Source organism: Hyla sarda, chromosome 4, assembly GCF_029499605.1.
Source record: "Hyla sarda isolate aHylSar1 chromosome 4, aHylSar1.hap1, whole genome shotgun sequence".
NCBI classification, from domain to species: domain Eukaryota; kingdom Metazoa; phylum Chordata; class Amphibia; order Anura; family Hylidae; genus Hyla; species Hyla sarda.
Window position 1 is genome coordinate 224,976,534 of NC_079192.1, and position 24,077 is coordinate 225,000,610.

At 43.4% G+C, this 24,077-nt stretch overlaps 1 protein-coding gene across 4 annotated transcripts; it reads left to right on the top strand.

Moving 5' to 3' along the window:
• Nucleotides 1–688: 688 nt before the first annotated feature.
• GTSE1 (G2 and S-phase expressed 1) lies at nt 689–24,077 on the top strand. Of its 4 annotated transcripts, none has more exons than XM_056573684.1 (13): nt 689–882; nt 4,832–5,031; nt 5,189–5,231; nt 6,275–6,332; nt 6,426–7,089; nt 8,866–9,036; nt 15,448–15,589; nt 15,689–16,069; nt 16,173–16,245; nt 18,986–19,222; nt 20,717–20,888; nt 20,975–21,124; nt 23,650–24,077. In XM_056573684.1, the coding sequence occupies exons 3-13, from the start codon at nt 5,216–5,218 to the stop codon at nt 23,737–23,739; spliced, it is 2,154 nt and encodes a 717-aa protein (XP_056429659.1). In that variant the 5' UTR covers nt 689–882; nt 4,832–5,031; nt 5,189–5,215; the 3' UTR covers nt 23,740–24,077. The 4 variants fall into 4 exon arrangements, with proteins under 4 accessions (XP_056429659.1, XP_056429658.1, XP_056429660.1 ...); XM_056573685.1 differs by having other exon boundaries at nt 703–845; XM_056573683.1 differs by lacking the exon at nt 4,832–5,031.

Here is a 24,077-nt window from a genome sequence, read left to right on the forward strand (position 1 = left end):
CCTACAGAATAAAGATAAGGTGTCATTTTTACTGAAAAATTTACTACGTAGAAATGGAAGCCCCCAAAATTACAAAACGGCGTTTTTTTTTTTTCAATTTTGTCGCATAATGATTTTTTTTTCCGTTTCACCGTAGATTTTTGGGCAAAATGACTGACGTCATTACAAAGTAGAATTGGTGGCGCAAAAAATAAGCCATCATATGGATTTTTAGGTGCAAAATTGAAAGAGTTATGATTTTGTAAAGGCAAGGAGCAAAAAACGAAAATGCAAAAACGGAAAACGGTCCTTAAGGGGTTAAATAATAAAAGAGCTATGTGTATTAAAATGTGAGGAGGAAAATGCAAAAATGCAAAAATGAAATCAAGACTAAGATGGGCTGGGTCCTGAAGGGGTTAATATAACCATTCTCCCAATAACAGAACTGATGCCTATTGCCATACACTCATTAACAGAACATATAACCAGCTCTAGTGAGAGAAGGGGTGACGTCACCCTCTGCTCCTTCTCCTCCCCACGTGACCAGTAATCAGTTCTATCATAATAAGTTCTTGACAATTATCAAGGTCCTACAGTAAAACTACATTTCCCATGTGGCATTGCAGTACGTGCTGAACGTCTATCCCGTGATCATGCGTAAGTCTTTAAACCAACCAATCACTGTTCGTTATTTTTCGTCACGTGGATCCTCTGAGCTCAGTGGGAACTTTGAATTGCTTAGCCGTTTCTGTGTCGGTCAAAGTCGGTTGTGGCGCCCGGTGTGAGGTTCCTCTCCGCCGGCCTCTGTGGCAGGAAGCTCCGGCTCGTTCCGAGCTCTGCCCGCTGTGTTTCTGGGCTTCCCTCAGGTATCGCTGTTCCCGGGCTGAGCGTTTGGGCTTTCAGGTGCGGTGTTCTGTAGTGTTTTAGGCCTCCATAGTGCTGTGGTGACTGAGTGGGGGGTGTGCTCCTATATCTATAAGAAGGGTCTTTGTTGTATCAGTCTAGTGCGGCTTCAGCTGTTAGAAAACTACAACTCCATGCATGCCCGGACAGCCTTTGGCTGTCTGGGCATGCTGGGAGTTGTAGTTTTCTAACAGCTGGAGACACACTTATTAGGAAACTCTGTACTAAATACAGTGGGGCCTGTTCCTGACACTTGTGCAACCTGAATGGGCGACATGTACCGATGCGTGGACACTAGAAGGATCAGGAAAGATAAGGAGAGAATAAGGGTCTGTGGTCACCACTTTCCAAATCATCCCTTACTGCTTATGTTAGTGTTACTCTCATTAAAAGCAACTTTTGATGTGTCGATCAGACATATGAAAAGGTGTTGATGGCAACGGATCTTACTCCAAAGACATGCTGCCATCGTGAGTTATTAGGTCTCATTCACACTAAGGATTTTCAAAGTGATATTCTGCTTAGAAACATAGAATGTGTCGGCAGATAAGAACCATTTGGCCCATCTAGTCTGCCCAATAATCTGAATCCTATGAATAGTCCCTGGCCCTATCTTATATGAAGGATAGCCTTATGCTCATCCCATGCATGTTTAAACTCCTTCACTGTATTTGCAGCGACCACTTCTGCAGGAAGGCTATTCCATGCATCCACTACTCTCTCAGTAAAGTCATACTTCCAGATATTACTTTTAAACCTTTGCCCCTTTAATTTAAAACTTTGTCCTCTTGTGGCAGTTTTTCTTCTTTTAAATATGCTCTCCTCCTTTACCATGTTGATTCCCTTTATGTATTTAAACGTCTCTATCATATCCCCTCTGTCTCTTCTTTCTTCCAAGCTATACATATTAAGGTCCTTTAACCTTTCCTGGTAAGTTTTATCCTGCAATCCATGTACTAGTTTAGTAGCTCTTCTCTGAACTCTCTCTAGAGTATCTATATCCTTTTGGAGATACGGCCTCCAGTACTGCGCACAATACTCCAAGTGAGGTCTCACCAGTGTTGTGTACAGTGGCATGAGCACTTCTCTCTTTCTACTGCTTATACCTCTCCCTATACATCCAAGCATTCTGCTAGCGTTTCCTGCTGCTCTATTACATTGTCTTCCTACCTTTAAGTCTTCTGAAATAATTACTCCTAAATCCCTTTCCTCAGATACTGTGTCAAATATTCTATATTCTGCCCGAGAGTTTTTACGGGAGTTTTTAATATTTCAATAACATATTCTCTGAACCCAAAAAATAAAATAAAAATTATATATATATATATATATATATATATATATATATATATATATATATATATTAAGGGAAGTGAAATTGAAATAGTAAAAGATAATTTTGCAGATTTGGTGTTTTTCTTTTCTGCGCCATTTACCTTATGGTTGAGGTAACATGTTAGTTTTATACTTTAGGCGCCTGATTACAGCAATACCAGATTTGTATCGTTTACGTCATGTTTTACTAATTCTGGACCTTTTTTTCTAATTTTTTTTAATTGCCATTTTTTAACCCCTGTAGCTTTATTTTTTCCCCCCGCATACCAGGCTGTATGAGGGCTCATTTTTTGCGCCATAATCTGTTTTTTGTATCGGTACCATTTTGGTATTGATCTGACTTTTTAATCGCTTTTGAACTTTTTTTTTTGTGGGATATTATAAAAATTGCAAATCTGTGGTTTGGTATTTTTTTACATTTACCGTACGGGATACATAATGTTATATTTTAATAGGTTGTACAATTACGCATGAGGCGATAACAAATATGTTTATTTTTATTATGTTTGCATGTTTTTATATAGGAAAAGGGGGTGATTTAAACTTTTAACATGGAAGGGGTTAATGCAGCGGTCTTCAAACTGTGGCCCTCCAGATGTTGCAAAACTACAACTCCCAGCATGCCCGGACAGCCAACGGCAACAGTTTGAAGACCACTGGGTTAATGTGTGTCTTTCAAACTTTTATTAAAACTTTTTTATTCATTTATTTATTTTTTTTACACTTTATTACACTTATAGGAGGAATCATTAGATTCCTCAGACAGATGAATAGATTCTATTGAACTCTATTAATCTGTGTGCTCTGTGATCCATTGATAGAGCCTGGTCCAGCCAGGATCTGTCAATGACAGAGCGGGACAGCAGGGAACAGAGGTAATTCCTCCGGCTACCTCTATAGTGGATCTCCCCTGCGATCGCGCTGCGATCACATCTCCCTTTAGATGCTGCTGTCAGCTTTGACAGCGTCGATCTAAAGGGTTAATAGCCAGCCGCGGCGATCGCCGCATGCTGGCTATTAGCAGCGGCCTCCGGCTACTGAAAACAGCCGGGGTCTGCAGAGTATGGAGCGGGCAGGAGTCCTGAGCCCGCTCCATACTCCCCTGTGAGCGTCGCAAGCATTTCCCCGTGTAGACGCGCCTCCTCCCCTCAACTCTCCGAAGCTACAGCTGGGGGGAGTGAAGGCAGAGGACACAGGTCTGCACGGGGAGCAAGAAGCCACGCCCCCTCATCTTCCCCCGCACGTCTGCAGAGCAGGGGAGAGAAGACAAATACTGTACACAGCTTCTCATCTCCCCTGCTTCGGAGGACACAGGCTGCAGAGTATGGAGCGGGCAGGAGTCGGGAGCCCGCTCCATACAGACTGCAGATCGCCGCCGCACTTGTCAGGCCCGGGCTAAGGGACGGATAAATTCACCTGCCCGGCGCCCAAAACTGCTAGTCCAGGGAGATAGGAATTCCACATCCCTGCCTTATAATCATCTGGAACACCATTATAGTGGTCTGGGGGGTCAAAATATGATGACAGTTGCACTTAAAATATAAATATATATATTTATCATTTTTTTTTCTTTTAATAAATATAGGAAACAAACTAACAAAAATAAACAAAAGAATAAAACAAAGGACAGCACCTTGTGTATTAACATTCTTCACACACACACACACACATATATACATATTAGGGGTGTGAATCGCCAAGAATTTGGCGTTACGATTCGAATTGCGATACCAGTGTGGTGATTCGATATATCGCGATACCGTCTAGGTGACGATACATCGCGATATATCCCGATACATCGCCCACCAGGGAGCATTCACAGATCCCTTTAGACTAGTAGTCCAACATGCACTTTTCTCATTTTATCCCGTCCGGGCTGCAAAATAAAAGAAAACACACTTTCTCTTACCTGCCAACGAGCCCCCGTAGCTCCGGTACAGGTGTTCGGTCCCCGGGCTGTATTCTTCTTACTTCCTGTTACTCCTTACTTCAGCCGAGGTGGGACATCGCTGCGGCCGGTGATGGGCTGAAGCTCCGTGTGACGTGCCGGGCTAACAGGAAGTAAGAAGAATACAGCCCGGGGACTGAACACCTGTACCGGAGCTACGGGGGCTTGTTGGCAGGTAAGAGAAAGTGTGTTTTCTTTTATTTTGCAGCCCGGACGGGATAAAATGAGAAAAGTGTGAGCCGGACTACTCCTTTAATAGCCAGCCGCGGCGATCGCCGCATGCTGGCTATTAGCGGTGGCCCCCGGCTACTGTGAACAGCCGGGGGCTGCAGAGTATGGAGCTGGCACTAGTCGGAGCCCGCTCCATACACCCAGAGTGCTGCCGCGTCAGATCCGGCCTGCCCGGCTCCACAAATGTGGAACTTGTATCTCCTGATGCCCGGGACATGCTGTTCCTGGCGTCAGGAGTGTTATTTATTTTTATACTGTAAAATGTATACTTAGAAAGTTCACTACCATAGTGGGGCAAGAATGTTCTTGAGGTAATACACAAGGTGCTGTCCTTTGTTTTGTTCTTTTTTGTTTGTTTTTGTTAGTTTGTGTCCTATGCAGGTTAACAAAAGGATTAGACAGTTTAAATCCAATATGCTCAATTCTACTTTCCAGGCATAATCTGTGAGAAGGCTTTTCTAAAGAGATGAAAAAGAATGACAGCACATAGGGGGTCAGTTATAGGCAGACGGTGATCAGCCAGACAGGGTGACATTTCTGAGCACTTGATGCATGTCGGCACTTGCATTAGAAGGGGTATTCCCATCCTGTTTTGGCCCAAGGAGGTGGTTGGGAGCTGAAAACGGCTGAAGTGGGTAAGTTAAGCAATGTGCGCAAATGGGCTGGCCCCACAAGCTTCTGTTTACATAACCCCTGGGGTTGCACGACTCCCATTTAAGTGAGTGACTGTAAGGTGAATAAGTCCTGCTAAAGTGTTGCTTGCATTTTGATGATGTATAATTCTTTTTCTAGGTGTTATAAAGCTAGAAGTTTTTCAGAATGGATGCGGGTGGTGGTAAGAATAGAACCACTTTTATTTCTATACTAAATAGGCCCCAATTAAAAAAAAAAATTCTCTTCTCCTCGAATATTTATAACTCTTAGGTCACCAAGTGGGCAGAGGGTTTATTTATTTTTTGTGGGACTAATTGTACTTTAAAGGGGTACTCCGGTGAAAACCTTTTTTCTTTTAAATCAACTGGTGGCAGAAAGTTAAACATATTTGTAAATTTACTTCTATTAAAAAATCTTAATCCTTCCAATACTTATTAGCTGCTGAATGCTACAGAGGAAATTCCTTTCTTTTTGGAACACTGATGACATCACGAGCACAGTGCTCTCTGCTGACATCTCTATCCATTTTAGCAACCATGTATAGCAGATGTATGCTAAGGGCAGCATGGTGGCTCAGTGGTTAGCACTGCAGTGCTGGGGACTTGGGTTCAAATCCCACTAAGGACAACCATAAATAAAGCATTATTATTATTATTATTATAAAGTCAGCAGAGAGATCTGTGCTCGTGATGTAATCAGAGAGCATTCCGAAAAGAATTTCCTCTGTAGTATTCAGCAGCTAATAAGTACAGGAAGGATTAAGATTGTTTTTTATAGAAGTAATTTACAAATATGTTTAACTTTCTGCCACCAGTTGATTTAAAAGAAAAAAGGTTTTCACCGGAGTACCCCTTTAACACCTTGGGGACTACAGCGCTGAAGCTCCAAATTTGTTGAATTGCTGTCTTCATGTGGCTCTATATATGGAAATATATGGCTCTAAGACAAGATGAGTAAAACGTGCCAAAAATGTGTGATGGAGGAAGGGGTTAAACTTTGATTTGTATCATCTGTGATTTGGTGTGAAGTAAACCAGTTGGGTGAACATATTGCTAGAGGTTGTACTACTTCATATACATTATTTACTAAACTTTGTTGACTGTACCATCACAAGAAATCTCCAATACATGGTTTAAGGCAAGGTTCCTCTAAAATCAGACTAGCTTAAACTTTGATTTAATTTGCTTAATTTATTCTTGCTCTTCTTTGGTTTGTTTTTTTTAGATTTTACCCTTTTGGTTGATGAAAAATTTGACTTTGATATTTCACTATCTCCTACAAGGTAACTTTCCTGTCTATTGAAGAATTTACTCTATTGAGGAGTTTTATTCTATGTACTAGATTTATATGTGCATGGTTTTTTTCCCCATAATAGTGCTAAAGAAGACAATGTAGACTGTGATGATGAAGTGTTCGTTGGACCTGTGGGACATAAAGAGAAATGTGTTAGTGCTGCATTAAAGAGCCAGTCTTCTGAGGAAAAACTCTCTCCCCTGACTACTGAGCAGGCAGTATGGAGCCCCCTGAGTGGTGATAAGTTTGTGGAGATTTTTAAAGAAGCACATTTACTTGCCCTACAGCTAGAATGTTTTGCTAATGAAGACCAAAAGAAAGCAGAACCTGCAACGCCCGTGCCAAACCCAGCGGTGGAGAAATTTGTTCAGGAGTCAAAGTCAAAGCTAAATCTTTTTGATGCATTTAATGAAGTTAATAAAACTCCAGTTGCTATTAAAAGAGAGACTTATTGTATACAGGATAGCCCGTTCCATCAGCTTCCTCCCTCAGTTCAGCAAAGACTTACTGTATCTAATGGAAAAGCTGAAATTTCATGTGGCATTAAATCACAGAATTGCAGTAATCCTCTAAAGGTACCAAAACTGGTGAAAAGTCATTCGTCTTCCCCACTTGCTCAGAAGATCAAAGCTCCTAAAGTAAAAAGTGCTGCTCCATTGGCAAACAATGTTAAAACTGTAAGCAAACTTCAACCGATGAAAGCACCTGCTGTACATACGAAAAATAACCATTTAGCTGTTGAGAAGGTATGCCTGAGAATTTCTTTGAATATTGTCCTAATACATGTAAAATGAAGCAACTTTGTCCCCTACTTATTGCTAATGCTGGACATACGTTTTGGACATATGGGGACCAGATGAGATGGGGGGGCCGGGTCTGGCTGGGATACGGGAGCACCCGGTTTTCGCTCCAATCCACTCCCTCCCCAAGCCAGACCCAGTCCCATCTCATTCATTTGAATGAGCTAACCAGTGTCAGATAAGGACTCCGGTAGGCTCATCTCTACCCTGTATCCGGTTTTCTTACCGGACCTAAAACCGTGGTATAACTGTCCCCGTATGTCCAAAACATAGCATGAACCCACCCTAACCTGCATTTGCTACTAATATAAGGGATCTGGACAACAAAGAGAAGACTGCAGCGTTTTAATACCATGGAAACATGGCCTTTAAGGCATTATTAATAGTGCAGTGTAACTGGATTTGTGAAAACTTTCCTATATACACGTACTCCTCTTCGAACTTTTTTTTTTTTTTTTCTATGTGGTTTTAGTAACTTGCATTTGGTGAATAAGGCTAGAGTACACAGTGACTTTGACACTGACATGTCATGCAGCCATTGATCACTGGTGCACCCTGAATCACACTGCATTACAATTAATAAAGATAAATAGTCAAAATATGACCTGCAACTGGCCATGGCTGGAACTGCGATGCAGTAATGCAACACTACAATCATTCTGTACAGCTTCTGTCACAGCTAAAAACCCTTAGCATGCTTTTGTCTCTTACTATAAGCAACTCCTCCATAATATACCCTTACTATCCTTTCCCATGTACCCACCTTTTTGTTATTTTCAGAATATGCTTTAAGGGTCTATTCCCACATACAGTATTATGCACAGATTTCATGCGCAGGATTTCAAGCGGTGTTCAGGCATTCAGTTTACATTGAAATCTGCGGCAGAAAATCCTGTGCATCAAATCTGCACAGAATACTGTACGTGAGAATAGACAGGAACACTGGTTTGTGTCCTAGAGCTCATGAGCCTTTAAGGTTTACCACAAACTAGGTTTTAGTGTAATGTGGTGCTCCTCTTGCGGAGAGCAGTACAGTGGTCCCTCAACATACGATGGTAATATGTTCCAAACGACCCATCGTTTGTCGAATCCATCGTATGTTGAGGGATCCGTGCAATGTAAAGTATAGGAAGCTGTACTCACCTGTCCCCACCGCTCCGGACCAGGTCCTCACCGCTCCCGATGCTGTCCCGCTGCTCGGGTGTCGTCTTCGGTATCCTCCGGCTTCTTCCACATCTTCTGCAGGGTCCGGGCCTTGCTTTCTGGTGACGTTATTACGCTGCTGTGCCGGCGCGGCGTGCGTAGTGACGTAATAACGACGCCGGAAAGAGAGGCCCGGACCCTGGAGAAGATGCGGAACACGCCGGAGGATCCCGAAGTGGACCCGGAGCAGCGGCAATAGGTAAGCGAACCTGCCCGGGATGCTTAAACTGCTATCCGACAGCAGCTTAAGCATTTTGCGCTGTCGGATAGCAGTTTATGCGATGGCCCAGACATATAAAAGCATCGTATGTCGATGCTGACATCGACATGCGATGGCCTCTGAGAGGCCATCGTATGTCGGGGCCATCGTAGGTCGGGGGGTTACTGTACATTCTTCCTCTAGAAAATGGCACTAAGCAATAGAAGCCAGGACTTCCTGGTAGGAAAAAAAGTTGACAATAATGGGAAAGGAATGAGGTTCAGGCATATATCAATTGAATGTCTTTTGTTTTTCCTCAGCCCAAAGCTATAAAGAAGACTAGCCCAGCTAGAAGGAAAAACCTGAACAGCATGGGTTCTACTGAGGACTTGCTTTCTGATAAATCCAGCATTGCATCTGATATCAGTGATTCTTCCTTCAATACCAGCATTGTGGGACCAAGCAAAAGGACCCTACCTGTGCCAAATAAGGTAATTGCTGGGGAAAGAACCTACTTCATGAGTTTTTTTTTTTTTTTTTTTTTTTAAACTGTAATTTTTAGTTTGTCAGAACAATAAAAAGAACAGGTATGAAGAAGTGGGGGACAAACCCCAAAAAGATAATTTACAAAACCAATAAGAACAACATGCATTCGGTGAAAACATAATTTATGCTAGAAGGCATCATCCAATAAACATGGTATCAAGCCTCCCAGCAGCATGCTAAGGAGAGATGGGACGGGGGGGGGGGGGGGGGGGGGGGGGATGGGCATTAACTAGCCACACCAGGGAAGGGTACACCACCAGAAGTAGACAGAAAGAAACAAAGGAGGGAAACAGATAAAGAACAATAAGGTCTATGGGTCAGTGCATCAGGGAGGTTGTCCATCGGTAAATCTGTCCGAGATCCCACACTGAGAGAAACCGTGGGACTGTATTATTCAGGGAGGCTGTAATAGACTCCAGGGAGCTAATTTCATGGATTCTAGCAAGCAACTCGCCCTCAGGAGGGGGTGAGGTCCGCTTCCAATACTTCGTGATAAGAGTCTTGGCCACTAGGACAATATGCAGAAACAATTTAAAGGGTTGCTTAGCTAACGTTCTAGTAGATAGTTGTAATAGGTATACTAAAGGATCTAGAGGCACCTCAACTCCAAAGACCTCCTGGAGCAAATGTTGGACCATAGTCCAGAAGGGAGTAATCTGCAGGCAGGTCCAGAAAATGTGATAAACATCCCCCAAGCCCACCCCACAATGCCAGCATTGAGGGGGTATGTCCGGGTTCAGTCTATTTAGCAGGACAGGGGTATGGTACTAACCCATAAGCATTTTATAGTATTTCTTTGTAGCCTGTACAGAAGGAGGCCCGAGAGGCGCTTTCCCAAATTACCCACCACTGAGGGATCGTAAGGGTGGTGGCAAGGGCTTCTTCCCAGCGCCCCATGTAACAATGAGAGGGGTGGGGGGGGTACCATCCAGTGGGGTAAGGAGGAGAGAATAAATGCTCGATAGTGGCCCCCCTCCTAGACAACCTCTCAAAGCTCGTGACAGTCAGTGAGATAATGCTGAAGTTGCATATAGTGGGTCAGTTCAGAGGCAGGGAGCTCCCAGTGAAACTGCAGATCATCAAAGGGCAGGAGAACGCGTAACACAGGCTTCACTATATCAGCCCAACAGAACAGCCCCCGTGAACCCCACTCCCGGACCATGAGGGAAGTGCTACCCGGAAGAAAGTCCGGGCGGTAAAGGAAAGATTGCATAGGGGAGTAGGGGGATAGGAGCTGAAACCGCCTAGAGCAGTAAGTCCACACGTATTTAGTAAAGGACATGGGGCCTAGAAAGGAGGGCGTAGGAGAGGAAAGTGGAAAAGACCACAGAAAGAGTTGGGGTGAATAGGAGCCAATCATAGTTTCTCAATCTCCTTCCATTTGCTTTAAGCATGATGAGTGGACCATGCCGCAAGATGGAGGTGTGCTGTCCAATAATATTTAGCAATATCAGGAACCCCCAAGCCCCCCAAAGACCGCCTCTCAATCATGACTGACATAGGAAGCCTATGTCTTCTAGCATCCCAAATAAACCAAAAAATCGCCGATTGAAACGATCGCAATGCAGTCAATGGTACCCGTACCGGCAGTGTTTAAAAAAAATAAAGCAACTTAGGGAGGATAGTCATTTTAACTGCAGCAATAAGACCAAAAAAGGAGATATATTGTGACTTCCACTTATCAAGCAAGGAGCGAAGCTCTCGAAACAAAGGGAAAGTTCAGAGTAGAGATGAATAGCTACGGGAGAGGGAAACACCCAAGTATTTAATAGCAGAAGGAGACCAGCGGAAAGAGTAGTTAGCGTGCAGCTGAGCAACCAAAGAAGGAGGAAGATTTATAGACATAGCCTCAGATTTGGAGAGGTTGATCTTATAGCCCGAGACCCTACCATAGTCATGCAAAGTTTTTATATAGAGAAGGCAAAGATAAGAGGGTTAGTGAGTGTGAGCAGAACATCGTCCGTAAAGAGGCAGACCTTAAAAGCCCTATCATGTAAAGTTATACCAGAGACATCCGGGTCCCCTCGGATCAGGGCCGCAAGCGGCTCTATGCAAAGATCAGGGGTGACAATGGGCAGCCCTGTCTGGTGCCATTGCGGATAGCAATAGGTTTAGAGGAGGTAGAGGGCAGTTTAAGAGATGCAGTAGGGGATGAGTAGAGACCCTGCAGCACAGTGAGAAGCTACCCGTGATTCCAAATTTCTGAAGCGTAGCAAACATGAATGGCCAACGCAGCCCAAAAAAAAAACCTTTTCAGAGTCTAGACTCAAAAGTAAGGCCTGTTCGGAATGTTTGTTGACCAGGTCGATGAGGTTGACCACTCTTCTCATATTGTCACCCCCCCCCCCCCCTGACGACAGGGAATAAAACCAACCTGGTCCTTATGGATAAGAGCAGGCAAGAAATTAGAGGCGTGCAGCCAGTACCTTAGTGAACAATTTCAGGTCTGAGTTCAGCAGGGCAATAGGTCTATAGCTAGCGCAGTCATGGGGATTTTTATCAGCTTTGGAATCAGCGTAATCAGAGAATGCAAAAAATGTCTGCAGGATCCCCCCCCCTATCTACCTATAATACAGGTAGGTAAACCCATCAGGGCCCGGAGAGCGCCCCGCCGGAAGCATCTTAAGGACCTTCGAGAGCTCTTCAGGGGAAATAGGAGCGTTCAAGATCTCCCTGTCCGATGCAGAGAGAACTGGAAGGCTACATCGAGAAAGGAAAGAATCCAGAGCCTCAGCACGCTCCCCAGGGTCCGAAGGAAGCTGGGATGGGAGGGAGTAGAGTCTTGAGTAATACTCGTGAAAAAGGCGAGAGATGGAATCAGGATGATGTAGAGTCCCCACAGCATCCCTCAGAGCTGAAGGGGTCTGGGCCGCAGCACAGTCACGCAAGTGTCTAGCTAGCATGGTGTGGGCCTTATTGCCCTTTTCATAAAACCGTTGCTTAGCATAAAGCAGTTGATGCTCCACTTTGCGGAGAGCCAAGTCCCCCAATTGCGCCTGTGCAGTGACCAGACGCCTCAGTACTGAAAGGGAAGGGGTAGTAAGTAGGAGAGCCTCCAAGGATGAAATCTGAGCCCAAAGTTCCCTAGAGCAGATCAGCGTGGACCTCCTTCAGTCTAGTGCCCAATGCAATAAAGTGGCCTCTGATCACTGCTTTGTGAGCCTCCCACAGAACAGCCGGGGAAGACACAGAGCCCTCATTATCCGCAAAATAATCAGTGATACTAGTCAGGATAGAGTCTCGTGAAGTAGGGCTCTTCAGTAAAGAATCATTAAGCCACCAGTGGCAGCGATGTGTAGAGGAATTAAAAGGAGATAAGTACAGGACTATGATCAGACCAGGAAATAGGCTCCATATAGGCAGATGAGAGCAGACGCACCAACGGAAGGTTGCCGAAAAAATAGCCAATAAGAGTATGGAGTTTATGGGGGTGCGAATAAAAAGAGAAGGATCGGTCCGATGGGTGGTTAATGCACCACAGGTCATAAAGCGCAGCCGAACGCACCAGCTGCTGAAAAAGCAAGACAAGCGCACCTGGGCAGAGGGAGCTCTGGCATCATTCAGGGAGTGTCTATCGGCAGTGGGGGAAAAAACTAAATTAAAATCGCCCCCCAACAACCGGGCTGAAGGAGGGTGTTTATGAAGACGTGCCAAAACCCTGCGAAGAAAGGGGATCTGCGCAGAGTTAGGGGCATAAACATTACATTCTCCAGAGATCCCTGGAGAGTGACAAATCTACCCGATGGGTCTAAATAGGAGGAGGAAACTTGTAAGGGGCAGGTCCATGAAATTAGGATCGCTACTCCCGCCACCTTCCTATCAGCAGAGGCAATAGACACCTGGGGGTAAAGATGGTGTATGAAGTCAAAAGTACTTGTCCTGTCAAAGTGAATCTCCAGAATATAAACAATACCAGCCTTAAGGGCCACCAGTTACCGCTGCAGCAGACACCACTTTGTGCGGGTCTTAAGATCCTTCACACTCGGAGAGCCATGAGAGGTCCGGGAAATGTAGAACAGGTGCAATATACAGTAATCACTCAACAAAACGGGTGACACACAGTCCATCAGTTCTGAGATAGCAGACCACCACAGTTCGCCACGAGACCTAAAAGAAAAGGAAACAAGAAGAAAAAGAAACATACCACAAAAGAGGCCAGCAAAGCCACAAACAGTAGCAGAGAGACAGTAGACAGACACAAGGGGAGAGAGACAAGGGGTAAACAATGCCAAAAACAAACCAATGGCACATAGGCCAAAGCGGAGACCAATACGGCAACAAAGTGTAGAAATAAAATAATCAGTAACATCTCTTCAGTATCCATGGCCCCAGAGGGGGAGGTGGAAGAACGCATCAGAGATGACCTCCAGTAATACCAGAGTCTTCCTCAAAGGCCACGCTAAATGGCAGCCCCAAATAGACTACCCCAAATTATCAACCCACACAGGAGAAATCAACAATGCATGCAAAACAAGGGTAGGCAATAAAACAGTATAATATAGCAAATGGGAGAGGAAAGAAAGTCCCACCAATTAACTAACATTCGGGGGTACCCCACATAAGAGTTCTCACAGAGGGTTCAAGTCCCAACCCAAAGGGCTAGAATGAAAGCCTGCTCCCCTTCGTCCAGAACGCCTCCCACGGACCTGCTGCCAAACTTGCGGTAAAGGGGGGGGGGGAATAAGACCCCAGTCCTGAAGCCAGGGAGGTGGAATATCCAGAGTGGCACAGAAATCCGGTAGATCAGCAAAGGTGCTAAGTACAGCGGAACTTCCATATCTTCTGGCTTTTAAGGCGAACGGGAAATCTATATGGAATCTGTGCAGAACGCAGAGTAGATAACAAGGGTTGTAATAATCGCCTTTTACGCAGCGTGAGCCACGACAAGTCCTGGAAAAGCTGGATAGGAGCACCATCAAAATCAAAAGACTTTAGGGAGCGGGATTTAGCCATGATCCTCTCTATTTAATTGAAAGTCCGCCACACAACAGACAATGTCCCGAGGAGGACCATTTGCAGGATGAGTGCGCAGAGCCTGATGGGCCCGGTCCAGTTTGATCTTTTGTGTAAGGAGGGTTCCCCCAAAATCATGTTAAAGATGGCCTCCAGGGTAACATGTAGATCCTCAGCCTGAGGTGCTTCAGGGAGCCCCCGCACACGAATGTTGTTGCGCCGAGCCCTGTTATCCAGAGAGCTCAGCAGCGAGGGAGAGCCCCTCAGGGGGTACCACCCCAGGGGGTTCCACAGTAGACTTATGGGTGGACATGTCCCTTTTGAGGTTTAGGGGGAGCAACAGTGAGGTTATCAGGGGGTACTGAGGCCCAATCACACACCTCCGCAGGGGACAAATGCACAGCAGGAGACAAGGCAAGCGGAGACCCCCACAGCAGGTAGACAGGAGCACCTGAAGGAGGGGGGGGGGGGGGGGACTACAGCAGACCCCTTTTTATAAGAGAGGAGGGGTATACAGGAGTCCCAGCATCAGGAAGGGCGATCACAGCCCCAGGAGGAGTAGAGAGGAGGATGCCCGTATACAGAGCCCTTGTGGTAGCGGGCTCAGGAGAGGGTGCCTCCAGCTGTTGCGCCTTATGCGGCTGTATAGGGCTAGCCTGGTAGAGGGGAGAGGAGGTACACACAGTTGTACCTGACTATGTCCCGGAATCGGGGTCCTGTGACAGCAGCAAGGGACTGGCGGGTAAGTCCTGCAGGGCGTCGGAGGCCATCCACGGTCGGACCGCTGCATAGGTAGGCTCCGTAATGGCCGCCGCTCCGACTGAGCGGGAGCGCAAGCTGTGCACTGGAGTTGGAGACGCCGGCGAGGAGGCCGGGGCTGAAGAAGCCCTGAGCAGGTACCTGGCGATCCCTCTAGACACAATCTGAGCAGACAGTTCAGTAGCGGGCACCTTCTGGCGCTTGCGGGTACCTCTCGGCATGGGGTAGAAGACTCAGGGAAGCAAATACAGCTAATTAAGAGGTCATGAGGGACGGAGCTCCAGATTCAGGCGGCCATTCTCCCCAGCGGCAAGCCACGCCCCTCCTACTTCATCACATTTTATTCGGAACTAGATAATCAATTTTTTTTTCACATTTTTTTTTTCAATTCATTAATTTATTTTTAAATCCTTTATATCTGGTTACTAAGCCTTTTGCATCACTGTTTTAGATCCTTGGTTTCAACCTTACATTTTACTCTGTGAGAAGCCATTATTTGTTGTAAAGCCTAGCAAACGGTTTACTTTACATTTATTATAACACACTGTGCCACAGTACTTGGCAACAGCATGCACACTTATATTGTACAGGACTGTGCACTTTTATAGCACTTGTATAGATTCTGTATCATTTTTGTCTGCCAGCTTGGGTTAAACAAAGTACAGTTCAAAACTCCGTCAGCTTCAACGGGATTTAGAAGAAATACATCATCCTCTTCATCCTCCCATTCCAGCATGAATGCTAGTCTGAACTCCAGTCTGTCCTTTTCTCCACCTGCATCTATTGGTAAGCTGTATTCCACTTTAATCAAGATAATTTTAGAATTTTTTTCTTCTGAACTCTTCGGCTTTGCTGCCTATTTAGACATTATGCTTTGCTTTTCAGCCAAACAAAATGCATCTCTTAGTGCCACTCTGAACACATCAGTCACCAGTTCAAGATTAAAGCCAAGTACAAACAGGCTGGCACTTGTTCGCCCTGTTAGTGGTGTAGCGTCATCTTTAAAAAACACCACTAACTTACCAAATGGCCATCCAAAACAAAGTACAGCCACAAAACCAACTGTTAATGCATCTAGTTCCGTGTCTGTTTCGCAATCACAACCTCCATCTGGCAAAATGTTAAGGCAGACATCGGCACCGAATTTACAACGTTTGCCTCCACCATCTAAAATGGAAAATGCTGTAAAAGGGACAAATGCAAAACCCCAGGCAAAGGTACTGCCTACTCCAACAAGTAGATTAAAGCTTCCACAAAAGCAAGCAGGTAAGACCATATCCATTACTGCACATCTGCACGGTCACATCTTTTTCTTAATATTTATATAATAATTTTTGTTTTACATATGTGTATATATATTTATATGCAGGACCGTCACCTGATCGTGCTATAGGAAAGAATTTTCCGCCAAAAAGGTTACTGTCTTGTGGTGAAATTGGCAGGTAATATGAGCAGTTAGTCCAAAATGTATTTATATGTACATTTGCCAATTCAGATTAAACGGCATGAGTGGGTATAAATCTAGCACAGTTGCATTATTCTTTAACCTCTTAAAGGAAAATGGTAATCCTGTTCACCCGCACTAAACCAATACACTGAGTTACAGTGTGGGTGAATAGGAGACCGATAAGGGGTCAATGTGTCCCTCCGAGGACTTTTTAATTTTTTTTTTTTTTTTATTTCCTATCCCTGCTGAATTGCGTACTGGAGGTGGGCCCACTGGGTGAATTTTAATATTCATTAATGCTGGTCACGTGAGCGCTCAGTAGGCGCAAGCACTCATGTGACCAGCGCTAATGGATATTCATATTCACACGGCAGACCCGCCTCCTGTGCGCTATTCAGCGGGGATAGAGGATATTTGAAGGGACACAGCTCCAGACTACAGGTACTTATTTAACTCATTGACCACTTATCAGTCTCCTGTTCACCCACGCTGTAACCGAGTGGATTGGGTTTAGTGTTGATGAACAGAATGTTTTTCCTTTAAGGACACAAACCATTTTGCCCTTAACGACCAAGGACATATATTTACGTCCTTGGCCGGCTCCCGCGATATAACGCGGGGTCACGCGGTGACTCCGCGTCCATATCGGGTCGGTCCCGGCATGTATCTGAAGCAGGGGCTAATAGTGCGCGGCAGCGATCGCGGTGCCGCGCGCTATTAACCCTTCAGACGCGGCGTTCAAAGTCTAAAATGAAAGTGAAAGCTGCCTGGCTGCTCAGTGGGGCTGATCGGGACCACTGCAGTGAAAATGTGGTGTCCCGATCAGCTGGGACACGAGCGAAGGTCCTCTTGCCTTCCTCCGGCTTGTCCCTTTGGCGATTGATTGCTCCAAGCCTGAGATGCAGGTTTGAGCAATCGACCGTCGATAACACTGATCAATGCAAAGCTATGGCTTTGCATTGAAAGTGTATAAGATCAGTGTGTGTAGTGTCATAGCCCCCTATGGGAGCTATAACGCTGCAAAAAGTGTTAAAAAAACAAATAAATAAATAAAAAATTATAAATGTGATTTAACCCTTTCCCTAATAAAAGTCCAAATCACCCCCCTTTCCCATAAAAAAAATTGCTGCGTGCATAAATGTCCGAACTATAAAAATATCATTCATTAAACCGCACGGTCAATGGCGTACTTGCAAAAAAAATTCCAAGGTCCAAAATAACGTATTTTTGGTCACTTTTTATATCATGAAAAAATGAATAAAAAGATATCAAAAATTCTGATCAACACAAAAATGGTACCGCTAAAAACTTCAGATCACGGTGCAAAAAATGAGCTCTCATACTGATCCATATGAGGAAAAATAAAATTGTCATCTTCTGACCCCTATAACTTTTTTTTAAACGTATACATTTTTCTGCATGTAGTTATGATTTTTTACAGAAGTACAACAAAATCAAACCTATATAAGTAGGGTATCATTTTAATCGTATGGACCTACAGAATAAAGTGAAGGTGTCATTTTTACCGAAAAATTTACTACGTAGAAACGGAAGCTCCCAAAACAAACAAAATGACGTTTTTTTTCTTCAATTTCGTCGCACAAAGATTTTTTTTTTCGTTTTGCCGTGGATTTTTGGGTAAATGACTGTCGCTGCAAAGTACAATTGGTGGCGCAAAAAATAAGCCATAATATGGATTTTTAGGTGCAAAATTGAAAGGATTATGATTTAAAAGGTGAAGAGGAAAAAACGGAGAAACTCTGCGTCCTTAAGGGGTTAAAGGGGTAACTCCAGTGGAAAATGTTTTTTATTTTTTTTTTATTTTTTATGCATGTTGATACCAAATACGTTAATGTTTGGGAAAATATATATTCACACACATTCTATCTCTCTCTCGGGTAAATGCTTCACACCAAACAATTGTATCTGTGCAATGGTGATCGATTTGTGGATAAAAGAAATACATTGTTTCAGTAGGCTCTATCTATATCTCTCTAACTTACACATTTTTAAAGTCCCCAGGGGGAACTATTTATTGATATCTTTTGATTACTAATACTGTTCAGTGCTATGCATGCCAGAAAGCAGGCCACTTTGACTCATCAGACCCCAGTGATTGCTCTGCAGGTGGTCTGAGTCTCTGTACGCATCCCCACCACCTAATATTTTTAGATGCTTTCATCAGTATTATTCACTGCATCTAAATGGTTAATGGCGGGCACCAGTGTGATTGCTGATGCCTGCATTGCAGCTGGGACTCAACAATCTATGATCTATGTAACAAAATGAATTCTGTAAAACTGCAACTTACAGGCATTTTATGGCTCCAAATAGAGAAAAGATGTCCAGATTGATCAATCAGTCTGAAACCAAAACTGTCTGGTTTTGCCCATAGCAACCAATTACAGCTCAGCTTTCATTTTACCAGAGTTCATTAAGATATGAAAGCTAAGCTGTGATTGGCTGATGTGGGCAAAACCAGACCTTTTTGGTTTGTCCAGTACAACAATACAGCTCTGAGCTGGACCTACTCTGTTAATGGCGCTTCATAGCGAACTACATATATGGCAATCAAATGCTAGCACAGAAGGGTTTAAATCCTTTATTTCTAGATTATTATTTATTTATTATTATTAAAATATATAGATATATAGATATATATATATAAATATATAAATTTTTATTTATTCCCCCCCCTCAAATTTAATAAATACAAAAACATCTTGTTTCTTTAGTGGAATTGCTCAAAGCACACCATTGGGAGGCACAAAAGGAATGACAACCAATTCTAATATAGCACCAAGAAGTGTATCAGCTACTCCTAACTCAAAACATGTGTCCGCCTTGCCGACACCCATCAGCCGCCGAGCATCTGGACTTGTAACGCCAAGAACTATCCCAAGACTGGTTTCTTCTCTGCGACAGGCCGCAACTGTTCAAGCCTTCACTGAAACTGTCAAGTCACCTGTTGGGTACATAGATAGAAAAATGTTGTGTTGTGTTTTTCGATCTTTTATTATGAAATTCTGGCAAGCCATTTAAGGCAGAACAGTCATCCGATGGACATTGATGGACATTTATCAACCGGTTTAGTCAGGTTTTCTTTACTATAATTGTCGCAAAATTGTCGCAACTGCGACTACGTGTGTTTTGGTGCGACAATTTGCATGAAGAACAAGAAAAGCAAAAAAATTTAAACTTGCTTACGTAGTACATTTTTCAAAATGGATTTGCTTTAGTCGGGTATTTATCAACTGCGACAGTCGCAACTGCGCAAAAAAAAGTCGCAACAAGGTTAAAAATTGACTAAATTTACTCCAGCTCAAACATGGTGCAGAAAAAGCTGCTACCAAAGTAAAAAAGGAAAAATTGCTTACGTGAAAGAAAATTATCAACAGGCTGAAACCAGTTGATAAATAAGTCACACATAAGCAAAAAAAAAGTAAGGAAAAAATTACTAAAAAAAGAATACATAAGCAAACATTGATAAATGTCCCTCATTGTGACTAAATGTAACATGGATTGTAGCCATAACATTACAGCAATCCCCATTATAGTATTCAACCAGAAGGATTTAGCAGTGATCTCTTTATGTATAATCATCATGATCAGGAACACTGATAGGAGTAACTGTCCTAACGTGTGAACAGGTTGCTCTGGTGCCTGTATGTGTGACTGGTTCCTCCCCTAATGACTTGTCACAATGTCAGATAAGACTCTTCCATGTATCTTAGAGTTCTCAGTTGCTTAGTGTTGAGTACATTGGTAAAAATATTTTCCTAATACTATAATAATTTAAATACTATTTATTTATTTTTATTGAAAGGTTATTCTACATATCTTTAAGACCTTGTACAGACCTAGCAGATATTTCTTATGACAAAGGCCCTGAAATCCAGAACAATATACACTTATTTTCTGTGGATTCTGACATTGTCATCTAGTGGCTGGCTTCCCTTGTAAAATGGCCTTTTCCTTGACCTAGCAGCAGCCCATACTAAAGGCAGAGAACATGCAGAAGAAAACTGCAGCATATACTCACACAAGGCAAAGTCTGGGTATGCCAGTGTCTTAGTAGAAAAGTGGAAGGTGCTAGTGTGCGCTGTAGACGGTGTACTTGTGGGAGGATGTAGTCTGCAGAGCATACTGGTGATCTGCTCGTGTCCACAGTAAGGAAATTACAGCAATTAGGATTACAACTGCTGGGGACTGTACACACTTGGGAATGTCATTTTTACTACTATAGTAGAATTTGTATGGAAAAACCTTCTTAGTCAGGATAACGTGTAACATGTCAGCAACGGATTTCCTGCAGCTGAAATTCCACTTGCCGATTTTCTGCTGCAGAATTTTCACATTGGAAAATCTGCAAGTCAGTAGTGGTGCATATCAGTTAACTAATCATTTTGATAAAGTAGTAAAATACTTGTTAACTAACTTCTACATAAATTTAAATCTGCTTCCAGGTCTGCAGAATGTGACCAGAAAAGGACCAAAACTGCCAACAGTCAATGTTCGCCTATTGAAGACCCTCCTGCCTCTAATAAAATATGCTGCTCCTTGAACTTTTCTCCAGAAAACAAACCTGTCCTTACGGCAGAAAATGAAGAATGGTCAGTGCCTGAGAAACAATCAGAGGTAAGCTTTTTAACATGTTTACTAGATGATGTCCACATTTACATCATGTATTAATGAATATATTAACACTTGTTTTTGTTAACTAGGTTTTATTGATTGATATTGAGGTGGATAAAACTAATAAAGTTAGAAAGCCATCGTCCATTGACATTGACAGTCAACCTCTCATTGACCTTTCCAACACACCTGAATTTACACAGAGACTTATCCCACTCAAGTCAGCTAATATTGGACAGGTAAGATGCCAGAGTATATTAGGCTCTAGAATATTTCCTATCTTGCACTGAATTACCTTTTTTATTTACTTGCCTAATGAATTTTCTGTTCATGCAGAGGCAAGGAGCAGGTCCCTCTTATCATCACTGTGATGACTCCTCCCCCTCCCTCACTCTGCTTGAACTCAGAGGGCTGGTTTGAGGTGCAGAGCTGCGTCCTGCCCAGCTCAGCCTTCCCCTCCCCTTGCTCTATGTTTGGAAATCTCCGGACAGCTGAGGGGCGGGAAGAACGAAGAACTGCATAGGACGCAGCTCTGCACCTCACACCAGGAGCAAACACAGTAGCTCTGGACCTGCCTGCAGCCCTGTCACACTCATGGTATCCATGACGTGTTGATGACCACTGGACACTGCAGGACTGGTATGTGTCCCAGGAGGAAGGGGGACCCCTAGTGGCCACTTTTTTTTACTGTCTTTTTCAGTATGAAATACTGAAAATGTTCTGATTAAAAGTGGTTGCAAAACATATTATTTTTGCATGCTTTATAACATATAGCTATTGATCTGAAAGTGCCCATTTAATATTAATGCGCAACGGTCATTAAATTTTAGGGTAATAACCTGCACACAGCCTTTGTACTGTGTGCAGGTGTTGTGTACAGCAGTTATTTTAACTCACATTTGCAGGCTTTCGTGACGCTAAAGTGCTTTTAATCAAAGCCACTGATGGTCGGATAGGCATGGTATGAGGTACGCGATGCCACGCCCACCCACACGCCCACTTTGTATCTCAGTGCTGGGACCGCTGTGTGATTGACACACAGGTCCCAGCGAATGCGCCCTTCAACTAATGTAACGTGCGCGCCACTGCATGTCATCCAGCGCTCATTCCCACGCTCTCTGCACCTAGCCCTGCGCAGGCGCACTGAGGAGGAGGACGACGACGATGGTGGCGGAAGCGAGCGCTTGCTGGATGACACACAGTGGCGCGCACGTTACATTGGTTGAAGGGCGCATGCGCTGGGACCTGTGTCAATCACACAGTAGTCCAAGCACTGAGATACAAAGTGGGCGCGTGTGTGTGGGCGTGGCAACGGCGGGGCATCGCGTACCTCGCACCACGCCATCAGACCTTCAGTGGCTTTGATTAAAAGCACTTTTTAGTGTCACGAAAGCCTGCAAATATGAGGTAAAATAATTGCTGTACACAACACCTGCACACAGTACAAAGGCGGTCACTAAAATGTCATGATCGTTGCACTTTAATATTAAATATACACTTTCAGATCAATAACTATATGTTATAAAGCATACAAAAATATGTTTTGCAATTGCTTTTAATCAGAAATTTTTCAGGGATTTCAAGTGTATGCCAATAAAGCTGTATTCATTCTAAGCCAGGGTTACACTAAGGCTAGTACAGCTGGGATTGGATTTGAACTTTTGAGAGCCAGCTGCAGTTTGAGATTCCATACAACTAATTGTATTGCTTTGGATTGCAACTCTTAATCCATGGTTAAAGGGGGTGTTCTGGTTTCAGAAAAGTCTTATTCAAATACTTTATAATTTGGGATGATAAGTATTTTGGATAGTTTCATGTGATAACACTGAAGAAATAACAATGTTAACCCCTTCCTACTATAGGATGTATGCATACGTCCCAGTACCCGACACGTTCGCGTGCTGGGATGTATGCATACGTCCTAGCGATCTCTTGCACTGCCACAGGCAGTGCAGGGGATTGGCAGTGGGACCCAGCTGTCAATCACAGTTAGAGTCCTGCCGGAGCCGCGGTCCCATCAGCATTATTCCCGTAGATGTCGTGATCAATCCTGATCATGCTTCTATGGTGTTGACAGGGTGTTGCCTGCTACGGAAGCCTGTGAGATCCAGTCAGTACTGTGTGTAGCTGATCAGGTACAAATGTATTGCAGCATAGTATAACCTGTAAAGTGTAAACATTTTTATAAAATTCTTAAAATTACGAAGTATAAAAAAAAGTACCTTTCCCAATAAAAGCCCTGTATTACCAAAAAAGATCAAAAACAAATCATATACATAATAGGTATTGCCACGTCTGTAATGAATTGTACTATAATGTAAATTATCCTCCCCGGTGAACGCTGGAGATTTTATCCCCTATCCTTAGGATAAAATGTTTAGAGGCGGAGTACTTATTTAAAAACTTCTGACTGCCACCATTCAAAGTGTGACACGTCCCTATGGCATATTAGGTGAAATTGCCACCTCAAGGCCAAGGACTGCTGTTGTGCAAAGGGCTTAAAGGAAAATTCTCTTATCTTGTAAAGTCTAAGCATATTGCTAGAATGTGCCATTACTTTTGATTGTTGGTGGTCTGGTCTCTAGGTGCTGATGTAGCGCTGGATCCTTTTTAGTCTTTACCTGAACAGTGAACTGCAGCTGAATAAATTTTCCCCTTCCTCTCCTTTTTAGTTTAAGGCCTTTCTGCATTTTACACACTTCCTGTGTGCAAAACGTAATTCTAGAATGACTATGATGCAGAAACATGTCTTTTCCTTTTTCAGTTGATTGATCTCAGTTCACCACTTATGAAACTGAGTCCTTCAGGGAACAAAGAAAATCTGGAATATGACTCTCCACTCCTGAAGTTTTAACACGTTTGTCTTGTATATGAATGCTGAACTTCAAATATTTTGGAAAGAATAACTAAGCAATGACAGAATCCAGAAAAGATGCTCAAGAATTGTCACTCCACAGAATACAAGTATTTACGAAGATATGTCAGGAGTAGTTGACAGGTCCTCTGTTTTTCTTCTAGTCCATGTGAGCCTATTGCTTAGTTTGTATAGCAGTCTAAATGTATTTTTGCCTCTATGAAAACGGGTACCTTTTTTATGTATGGAGTAAATGTTAAAAGAATCAAATGTAAAAAAATGCAATACTTTATTGTTTTAATTGTAATCTTGTGTAATTAAATTAAAGATTTAATACA

What these genes read in the sequence shown, in the direction of transcription:
- GTSE1 (XM_056573684.1), top strand. An exon ending in ATTTCACTATCTCCTACAAG is followed by an intron (nt 6,333 to 6,425) that starts GTAACTTTCCTG and finishes TCCCCATAATAG; the next exon opens with TGCTAAAGAAGACAATGTAG. An exon ending in AGTCAGCTAATATTGGACAG is followed by an intron (nt 21,125 to 23,649) that starts GTAAGATGCCAG and finishes TTCCTTTTTCAG; the next exon opens with TTGATTGATCTCAGTTCACC.